Source organism: Mobula birostris, chromosome 2 (assembly GCF_030028105.1).
Source record: "Mobula birostris isolate sMobBir1 chromosome 2, sMobBir1.hap1, whole genome shotgun sequence".
NCBI lineage: Eukaryota > Metazoa > Chordata > Chondrichthyes > Myliobatiformes > Myliobatidae > Mobula > Mobula birostris.
This window is the reverse complement of record NC_092371.1, coordinates 119,904,070-119,914,518: the sequence shown is the minus strand read 5'-3', so window position 1 is coordinate 119,914,518 and position 10,449 is coordinate 119,904,070. Positions and strand designations below refer to the sequence as shown.

At 40.0% G+C, this 10,449-nt stretch overlaps 1 protein-coding gene across 2 annotated transcripts in view; it reads right to left on the bottom strand.

Annotated features, from left to right (window-relative positions):
• Positions 1 to 284: 284 nt before the first annotated feature.
• tmem87b (transmembrane protein 87B) overlaps positions 285 to 10,449 on the bottom strand; it is a 48,641-nt gene continuing 38,476 nt past the window's right edge. For both annotated transcript variants that reach the window (XM_072246997.1, XM_072246989.1), the window contains 6 exons: positions 9,992 to 10,095; positions 6,195 to 6,262; positions 5,781 to 5,848; positions 3,989 to 4,038; positions 3,136 to 3,166; positions 285 to 1,345 (listed from right to left, as the gene is read on the bottom strand). In XM_072246997.1, coding sequence (XP_072103098.1) covers positions 1,304 to 1,345; positions 3,136 to 3,166; positions 3,989 to 4,038; positions 5,781 to 5,848; positions 6,195 to 6,262; positions 9,992 to 10,095 — 363 coding nt within the window. In that variant the 3' untranslated portion in view covers positions 285 to 1,303. The remainder of the gene's footprint in view (positions 1,346 to 3,135; positions 3,167 to 3,988; positions 4,039 to 5,780; positions 5,849 to 6,194; positions 6,263 to 9,991; positions 10,096 to 10,449) is intronic.

The following is a 10,449-nucleotide window of genomic DNA, read 5'->3' as shown; positions in this document are numbered from 1 at the left end:
ATATATGACCAGAACTACACACAATACTCCAAATTCAGCTTCACCATCTTATAAAACTTCATAACATACCAAATCTTATACTCAATGCCCTGATTTATGAAGGCCAATGTGCCAAAAGCTCTCTTTATGACCCTATCAACCCTATGATGCTACTCAAGGAATTATGGATCTGTATTCCCAGATCCTGTTGACAGAAGCTCACAATATTTGTACACTAGATGGAACTTAAATATATTTCTAACATCCTTGTTTAAAAGGTGTCAAAAAGAAAACTGTGACAAGTGCTATTGCTTTTATTTCAACAAAGGTAACAAGGTATTTGCATGCCTTCAGTTCAAATGATCACTTATTTTGTGCTCTTTAACCACATTGATACAAGTGTGCAATTCTAATAGATTTTTAAAAAATGACTTTAAAAAGTTCACAAGGAATTTAATAAATAAAAACATATCAAAGGTACAGTGTTATAAATCATAATTCACAAAATAGTTTTGTCAATTATTTAAGGGTCCTAGCGCTCCCTCTAATTCACATCAAACGTTTAGATTTACCAACTTGGATATTTATGATACAAATATTTCAATATATGATCACTGTATTAAATGGAGTACACAGTCAATATAATAAAGAGACTCGCTTTTCAAGTGCACTCTGTAGTCTAGATTTGGTCAACTGTGTAACAATATCATTTTTTTACCAAAATAAAAGACTAGTGCTCCTACAGCAATATATTATATTCATAATATCACCTCTACAATTAAAATAAAAAGGCAACTGTATTTAGAATTGACTCATACAGTATGCTGTGTGCAAACATTCTTAGGAATAGACAATGCCAAAAGTCGGTCTATGAAATTAAAACTCTCATAGAACTGTAGAGGGAAACTTCCAACACTAGACATATGCTGGTTTAAATGGAACACATTCTAGGACAAAATTCTAAATCTTCATTAAATCACACTATTTTCTATTACAGGATGGGAGAAAGGGGAAGGATGAATTATGGAAAACTAAACTCTTCTACTACTATGATAGAAAATTGAAGCAAAGCTCATTTGCAGTCCCATATCCTGAATTTTCTGTTGCATGATCTTCCACCTTTATTTCAAAGCAAGTTTATAAGTCAGCTGTGAGAATTGCACATGAAGTAAACAAGCACCTAGTGCCCGTGTGGTGCCCAGTGCTCCAGCGATCTGTGTCACTTCTTCCTTCATTGTCCTTTGTGCACACGCTGCACAGAAGTTTAGTCACAGCACTGCAAAGCGAGTTTGTCAGTAACATACATTCAAATTCCACACAATCTTCACTCCATCTTGGACATTTCATATTTGATTGTCATTATTTCCTAATTTGAAAAGAGAGAACAATTAATGTACTTATGTCATCACTACAATTTGCTTTTTAATCTATAATCACAACCAGCCTAGTACATAACAGCAAGACAGTAACTTCCTCCCTCACTACCATACAGGGCCCCAAACTGTTCTCCCTGTGAGCCTGTTGGGGTTATCTACTGAATCTGGTGCACCTTGTGCGGCCTTCTGTATATTGGTGAGACCCAACATAGATTGGGAGACCGCTTCATCGAGCACCTATGCTCCGTCCACCATGAAAAGCTGGATCTCCAGATGGCCACTCATTTTAATTCCACTTCTTATTCCGACATGTCAATCCTTGGCCTCCTCTACTGTCACGATGAGGCCACACTCAGGCTGGAGGAGCAACCCCTTATATTCAGTCTGGGTAGCCTCCAACCTGATGGCATGAACATCGATTTCTTGAACTTCCGGTAATACCCTCCCCCCCCCACCATTCCCCATCCTGTTTTTCCTCTCTCACCTTATTTCCTTGCCTGCCCATTGCCTCCCTCTGGTGCTCCTCTCCCTTCTTCTTCTTCCATGGCCTGTTCTCTATTAGATTCTCTCTTCTCCAGCCCTGTATCACTGTCACCAATCTACTTCCCAGCTCTTTACTTCATCCTTCCCCATTTCACCTATCATCATGTGTTTCTCCTTCCCCGCACCTAACTCTGACTCATCTTTTTCCCCCTCTAGTTCTGCTGAAGGGTCTTGGCCTGAAACATTGGCAATAGATGTTGCCTGGCCTGCTGAGTTCCTCTAGCATTTTGTGTGTTGCTTGGATTTCCAGCATCTGCAGATTCTCTCATTTGAGAATAACTCTGGATCCCTGACGCACATCAGTCAGCCAAAAAAAATTCACCCAGGCTCTTGATTCTATGCATAACATTTCCTCATAACCAAAAGATATCGGAGCAGAATTAGACCATTTGGCCCATCGAGTCTGCTCCGCCATTTTATCATGGCTGATCCAATTTCCTCTCAGCCCCAATCTCCTCCCTTCTTCCCGTATCCCTTCATGCCTTGACTAATCAAGAATCTATCAACCTCTGCCTTAAATATAAAGACCTGGCCTCCACAACTGCCTGTGGCAAAGAATTCCATGGACTTACCACTCTCTGGCTAAAGAAATTTCTCATCTCCATTCTAAAAGACACCCCTGTATTCTGAGGCTGTCCCCTCTGGTCTTAGACTCTCCCACCAGAGGAAACATCTTCTCCACATCCACTCTATCAAGGCCCTTCACCATTCGATAGGTTTCCATGAGGTCATTTCTCATTCTTCTGAATTCTAGTGAATACAGGCCCAGAGCCATCAAACGCTCTATGAGACAAACTGTTCAATCCTGGAATCAATTTCATAAAGCTCCTTTGAACCCCCTCCAGTTTCAGCACATTCTTTCTAAGGGGCCCAACAATGCTCATAAGTGAAGCCTCACCAGTGCTTTATAAAGTCTCCACATAATTCTACAAGCACAGGAAAATATTTGTCCTACACTATACACACTCAGTGCAGTGAATGGTTTACAGAAAAGATTGCCAAATATGGTTCAATCTGATGTATTCCAGCAGCAAGTTCAAATGATTTGTGTATTGACATACAGTAATTACCAAGACAGCTGCAGCTGAGCATTTGCCATCTGTTGCACTGTGCAGATAAACAAACACACATGACAATATAACCAATTTAATGACAAAGCAGGTGAGAGTGAACAGACTCTGAAACTGGTTGAGTTGTGAATCAGATTTAGTGAATCCTCAAGGAGGTGCATACTTACTTCATCTGAATCCAGTAACATAGGAAGTGCACTGAAACACAAAAAGTTCTATTAGCCATCGCCAATAACCCTGTTACAAACGCACTCAACGAAAATGAGAAAACAGTAAAATTCTGATAATCTGCCAAGTGTCTTCAGAAATCCTGATAGTTCCACAGCTGATTCACAGGTGCAAATTCCTTTTGCTCCCTGATACTTACCCTGGCCCAGTTTCTGCATTGCCTTTAAACTCATAAGATAATAATACATAGCATTTAAAACAATAAAAAGAATTTAACTATGTTGGGAGGGTGGGGTACTGGATTAGCAGTACATCTCAAATGGATTGCAACTAATCAGCAAGCACTAATTGGAAGAATTTAGCCTTTAATGCTTAGTTAAATTTAGTACAAAGAAAAATGCATAAATATATACAAGTGTATTTGTGCATTGAAATAAACTGTAAGAAGAAACTGGTCCTTTTTTTGCTTGTATAGGGTGGGGAGAAGACAACCAGTACCCAAGTTGGTCTTCTGATAAACAACAGAAAATACAAAGATCAAACTGAACCGAGGGAGCAGTCATGGAGAATCAAATTAACAATTAAACCGTTCATTCAATATGCTGTAGAATTACAATAAATAATTCAGTTCAATAAAACATGCTATCTTTGGTCGCAATTGCACTTTTGTTTAGTTAACGCATTGAGAACTAGCAGGTGAGGCACAGGAAATTTTTATGGCTGTCACGAGGAAATTGCACAGTGCATGGTACGCTGAGGCAAAGTACAAAATGTTTAATAGAATAGAAACATTCAAAAGATTATATTATTACAGATAACAAACTGCAGAGATAATAAAATGCTGATACTTACACATCTGTTATAGAAGGGATGTTGTCTTCTACCCACTTTAAATCTTCATCCTTATTATGTATTAAAAAATAAATTGTGAAGTCAATAGAAGAAAAGATGCTAGAAATCTGAAATTAAACTCAGACAATGCTGGAAATAAACAGCGCATTAAAGACCATTTGTGGAGAGGGAAACAGTTACCAATTCAGCTAGCTGACCTTTCAAAAGTACAAAACAAGCATGTTTTAAATTGCAGAGCAGGGGAAGGAGTGGAGAGAATAAAAGGATCATCTGAGATAAGAGGGGAGACAAAGAAAGTCAGAGGCAGTGGTGACTTGATTAAATGTTGCTGAGCTATTTGGAGGTCTAAGTAGAGAGGAGAATAAAAAAAATAAATTACTGAAACTGCAAGATACAGTTGCTGGAAATCCGACAAAGTGCTGGAAATATCCAGCAAGTCAAACAAGAACCATGGAAAGAAAAGCTGATTAAATGTTACAGATTGCTGGCCTTATCAGGACTGAACTGTTCTAACACAAACTGTAACCACAAGTCATCTTAAATCAGGGGCTCCCAGTCTTCTTTTTAAAATGCCATGGACCTCAAGTTGAGAACCCCAGCATAATTTAATTCAATATCAAGTCCTATAACCCAGTGGTCCCCAACCTCCGGGCCGCGAAGCATACAGGGGTGCAGCGGTAGCCGGCATGCATCCAGCACATCTTTAAGAAAATAGCCGAAATAAACAAACTAATTACGTGGCGGGCGGCACCTAATTAATTAGCTTGTTTATTTTGGCTTTCTTAAAGATGTGCTGGATGCATGCCGGCTACCGCTGCACCCCTGTATGCTTCGCGGCCCGGAGGTTGGGGACCACTGCTATAGCCTGCCTCCACTGAAGATGAGATGATGTTTCTCAAGCTTACACTGGGATTCATTCAAACAGAAACACACTTCCATATTAAACCTACATCAATTCAGATGTTTCTTTCGCTACTGAAACTGCTTGGCTTTCTGGTTATTCCCAGCATTCTTTTACTGAAGATTTCCAACAAGAATAGTGTTGTATATCTCAGTTCCAGCATCAATTCTTTTCTCACTTATCTCCTATTTATAGCTCCTCCAGATAAATCAACACCAAGTAACAAGACTATCTCCTCTCAGCTAATCTCAATTTGGTTTCCTAATCTTTAGGTCATGGGCCCCAGGTTGGGAACCCCTGCCTTCCCCCTCTATTTTAAAGACTATTTCTGTAGGGATGCTTCACTTACTTCCCTCTCAAATCTTCGCTTGCAAGATGCAGATCTCCCGTTCAACCATCATTATGACATAATCTAATCTCTCATCATGCCCAAACTATTCATCACCAACAGTTTTAAAGCAAACTGAATGCTATGCTCTGAAAAATTTGAATTTTAAGTCCTGAAGATTGTTTTGACCTTTGTTATAGGGCACTTAGAAGAAAAATCAGTGGGGAAGTTGAAAGAAAAATCCTTCCTTTAGCACAAATACAATTAAAATTCTGAAGATGCCTCAGAGGACTGTACATAGATCAGACTAAAATTAACAGAGCCAGATTTCAAGATCTTAAGGTGCACTTAATTGAGCAGAGTTACAGACTGGGAAGATATGGAACAGAATTCCAGAGCTTTGATCCTGCATGGCTAAATGGATGACCATCAGTGGATAAGTGAAGTGGGGCACAAAAGACTGGAGCTACAGGAATTAGTACACATGAAAGGATGTGTAGAGCTGGAGGAGGTTAGATAATAAGATGCAGACAAGTGTTGTGTCCTTAATGAAAAATACTTACCAAATTTGAAGACTGTATCGCTAATCCATTAGCCCCCGTTTTGGTTGCTCGCATCTTTATTCCATCAGCTAAACCATACAGGACACAAAAAATACTGATTATCAATAAACAAAGTAATCACTGGTGTCAGTGTTTAAAATAGGACAAAATATAAACAAGCCAGTTTATATTTTAATACTGTCAGAATGTAGTCAACTTGCACATCTTCAAAATCCACTGAGATAGTTAACTTCTATATAATAATTTTGGCAACAAACCAATTTGAGAGCAATCTTGACTAAAATTTTAGAGACAGTTTGCGGAATTGTGTCATGTAAAGAATGGAGGCCGTAATTGGCAACAATTAAAACAGTTTCTGGTCACTGAGCACATGGAATAAAAGACAAGATCCTCAAAGTATAGGTACATACTTACCTAAGTTTTCTGCAATCAGTTCATTCGCTTCATCATCTGGGTCATCAATAAGAGGGGTAAACGCATATCTGAAGTTAAACAAAAGGAAAAGCCAAAGTCAGGAAATATAAGTAGAAAAGTTAGATGTAAATAAAGTTATCTGAAACTCCAAAAAAATAGTATGTTCACATGGCTACCAGCAGCTTCAACACTACAAAGTTACAGTATTGGGGTGAGCACAGGCATTCACTTTTATAAGGAGTGACAACTGAAACTAGCAAGATAGAAATGCAAGTTTGCAACCTTTACACCATGTTACTGTGGTTATTGCATCAAAAAAAATAGGAACTTCGTGTCTCATTCTCCAAAGCCCAAATTAATATCTTATTTTTAAATGAGTATTACAGAAGGTAATTTAAATCTGGAGGAGGAGAAGATGGTGACGCGACACAGCGTGCAGCGGCCACTCCGGTGAATGATATCTGTAATCTGTCAAGTAGGGTGCCGTGCACAATCCTGATTTGATGGAGACAGACGTGAGAGCATGGAGGAACATCTGGAGAAACTTCTGAAGTGTCTTCTTCACTGCCGCTGCTACTGTGTGATCCAGAATCTCCGGAGAAGGCCCCGAGACCTCAGCTTTGCTTGTTGCTCGGCAGCTGGGGCAGGGTCGAAGCACTCCGCAGAGGATGGTGTTCGGTGTCAGAGGGCTGGTCAGAGGCTCGAAGTTTTCGGATGGACTCAGTTGGCTGTGGTCGGGTGCTTCCAATGCATCAGCAGTTGTCGGCGCCTGGAGGTTTATGGCAGGGAGTTTCTCCCTTTTGCCACTTGCTATGGGACTCGATCGGAACTTTGAGACTTTTTTTTTTTTACCATGCCTATGGTCTGCTCTTTATCAAATTATGGTATTGCTTTGCACTGCTGCAACTATGTTATAATTATGTGGTCTTGTCAGTGTCAATCTTTGGTTTGTCCTGTTTTTATTTGGTGATATCACTCTGGAGGAACATTGTATCATTTCTTAATACATGCATTTCTAAATGACAATAAACAAGGACTGAGTGTCCTCATAATCTAATCTAATAATCTAAAAAGCAGGTTTCCGTTAGACATGACTTTCGAAGTAATATTCTTGTCAAGCTTTTTCCCCACTCAAACATGTATAAATAGTATAACTCATTTTCAAATAAAAAAACTAATGAATTATGCACTGAGGGTTTATAACACCCATGAATAGCATTAACTAACACAGAACTCCTAAGGTAGTTCATACATGAATTCAATTACCAAAACTAACACTGTGCTGTGATAAAAATCAATATATTAATTAAAGCCAATTGCCAGAGTTATTAATTTTGGCAGCCAAGTTATTAAAGAAATATAGTTTAGATCATTTCTGTTGAAACCAGGCGTAGGAGTGCCTATGAATGGTACGGCACTAAGAGTGCTTTGGAATAGGGAGACTTTGGAGCACAAATGCATAGTTTGTAGAAAGCAGTGCTACAGGTAGACAATAGTGAAAAAGATGTTGTTTTGCACATTGGCCTTCAGTCAGGGCAATCAGTGTAGGAGATGGGACACTTGCAAATTTCTATAGATGTACCATGGAGAGCATTTGCACCAGGTGCATCACTGTTGGGTATGGAGGAGGCAGTGCACAGGATCGGATACAGCTGCAGAAAGGTATAAACTCAGCCAGCTCCATCATGAACACTAGCTTCCTCAGCATCGAGGAGACCTTCAAAAGATGGTGCCTCGAAAAGGTGTCATTCAATGTTAAGGACCTCCATATTCCAGGATGCCCCTCTTCTCACTGCTACCAGCAAGGTACAAGAGTTGAAGACACAGTAAATGTTTCAGGAGCAGCTTCTTCCCCTCTGCTATCAGATTTCTGAATGGATAATGAGCCTATGAGCATGATCTCTACTCCCCCCCCCCCCCTTTTTGCACTAGATATTTTTATATACTTATGATTTATTGTTTATGTATTGCAATGTACTGATGCTGCAAAACAACAAATTTTACAACGTATGCCAGAGATATACCCGTTAATGCTGCAATTGTACATGTTGTTAGTGATGTTGTACTTAAGAGTACCAGTACAATTTCGGTCACGACTATAAACAGTGTTTACAAAAGATTATGAAGATGTTGCCAGGACTAGAGGACCTGAGTTAGATTAGATTCAAGTTTATTGTCATTGTGCCAAGTACAGATACAATGCCAATGAAATGCAGTTAGCATCTAAGCAGAAATGCAAAGAATAGTGTTATTTACAAAATAACTGTGTATAAAAATGCTACAGCACACAAATATAAAAGTACTGAGACAGTACAATATGGGTGCAATACTGCTTAGTGCTGTGATGTGAGGTTCAGCAGGGTCACAGCCTCAGGGAAGAAACTATTCCTGTGCCTGCCGGTGCGGGAGCAGAGGCTCTACCTGTAGCGCCTACCGGATGGGAGGAGAGTAAGAAGTCCACGGTTAGGGTGAGATGCATCCTTGATAATGCTCTTCATCCTGCCCAGGCAGCGTTTATGGTAGATGCTCTCAATGGTGGGCAATTGGGTGCTGATAATCCGCTGGGCAGTTTTCACCACACGCTGGAGTGCTTTGCGGTCTGATACGGGACAATTGCCAAACCACACTGAGATGCAGTCGGTGAGTATGCTCTCAATGGTAGAGCAGTAAAAGTCCGTCAGTATCCTGGGACAGAGGTGAACTTTCTTGATGCTCCGCAGGAAATAAAGGCACCTTTTTGATCAGGATGGAGGAGTTCAGTTATAGGAAGAGGATGGCCAGTCTAGGTCTTTATTCCTTGGAATGCAAGAGAATGATGGGGTGATCTTATGTAAGTGTTTAAAAATCACGAGAAGCATACATAAAGTGGTGTTAAGTATTTACCCAAGGTAGGAATCCAAAACTAGGGGACAAAGATTTAGGGTGAAAGCAGTAAGATTTAAAAGTGACCCATGGAGCAAATTTTTCAAGCAGAGGATGATGAGTATATGGAACGAGCTGCCAGAGGAAGTGGTTGAGACAGGCACAGGCAGTTGCATAAATATGTTGGAAGGGTGTGGGCTGAATGCAGGTAATTGGGACTAGCAGGGTAGGTACTGTGTTCGGTACAGACTGATCGGACCGAGGAACCTGTATAACTTCATTTAAATGCTTGACTTTCCTCTGTGCCCGAGCTAACAACAAAAGAACGAAGAGGAAGACCAGATTCCCTCACATCTTTCCCAGCTGCCATTTAAACATGAAAAAAGATTTATTTCCTATGCAGGGAGTGCTGTTAAGATTTTAAAAACATACTTGCTACAGATGGTGTACAAAGATTCACTGGACTGGTGGGACGATGGTTCTGATATAACAGAGGTAAAGTGTGGTGAACAAAGAAAAGTGACCTCTTTGATATTGGTAGGCAGAGAAGAATGATATCCCTGGCTGGAGTCAACAACTAAGGCGGCTATTTAAGATTAAAGTGAGAATTTCTTCACTCAGAAGGTGGCAAATTATTGGAATTCTCTATTCCCGAGGGCTATAGAGTCTCAGTCACTGACAGAGATTAATATTGGAGGAATCAGAGATATGAAGACAGAGCCACAAAATAGTGTCGAGGTAGATTGGATCAGATAATTTTTTTGTTAATGACAGAAGACTCAACTGGCAAAAGACCTACTTCTACTCCTACTCCTATTTCCTATGTTCTTAGAACAAACTGGCTGCCTGCAACTAGACACAGGCGACAGAGCTAAGGGAAGTCAGAGGAGAAATAAATATTTCATTTATTTATGAAAATTATTAAAAATGCTTACCTCTGATTATTTGCCGATGGTCTCCAGAGGAACATTATAACTAACAGAATGGCAGAGAAGAGCAATCTCCAGAAAGCATCGTCAACCCATAGTTCCATCCAATCCTGTTAATGTTATAATGCAGTTAAAATTTGCTGCATTCCAGGACCGAAAGGAGGTTTGAACGTCTGTGGACGTCTGCTAACCAACAAATTTTAGTAAGTAAAGTAGATCATTACCGAAGTGATTTTAATGCTGCCACTGCAACTTTAATTTTGCGAAATGTTCAGCACCTAATGCAGACTTTAAACTTCTAAAGTACCTTTGCACTGTAAAGCCCCCTTTGAAATCAGACTGGGCACCATGACCTGGAGAAAGAACCCAACCTGTCTCACACCCCGGTTACAGTCAGGGTGACCCACAAATACACAAGCCAATAACTGTATAACCCAAGGTAAATGTAACAGTAAGTGAACTGG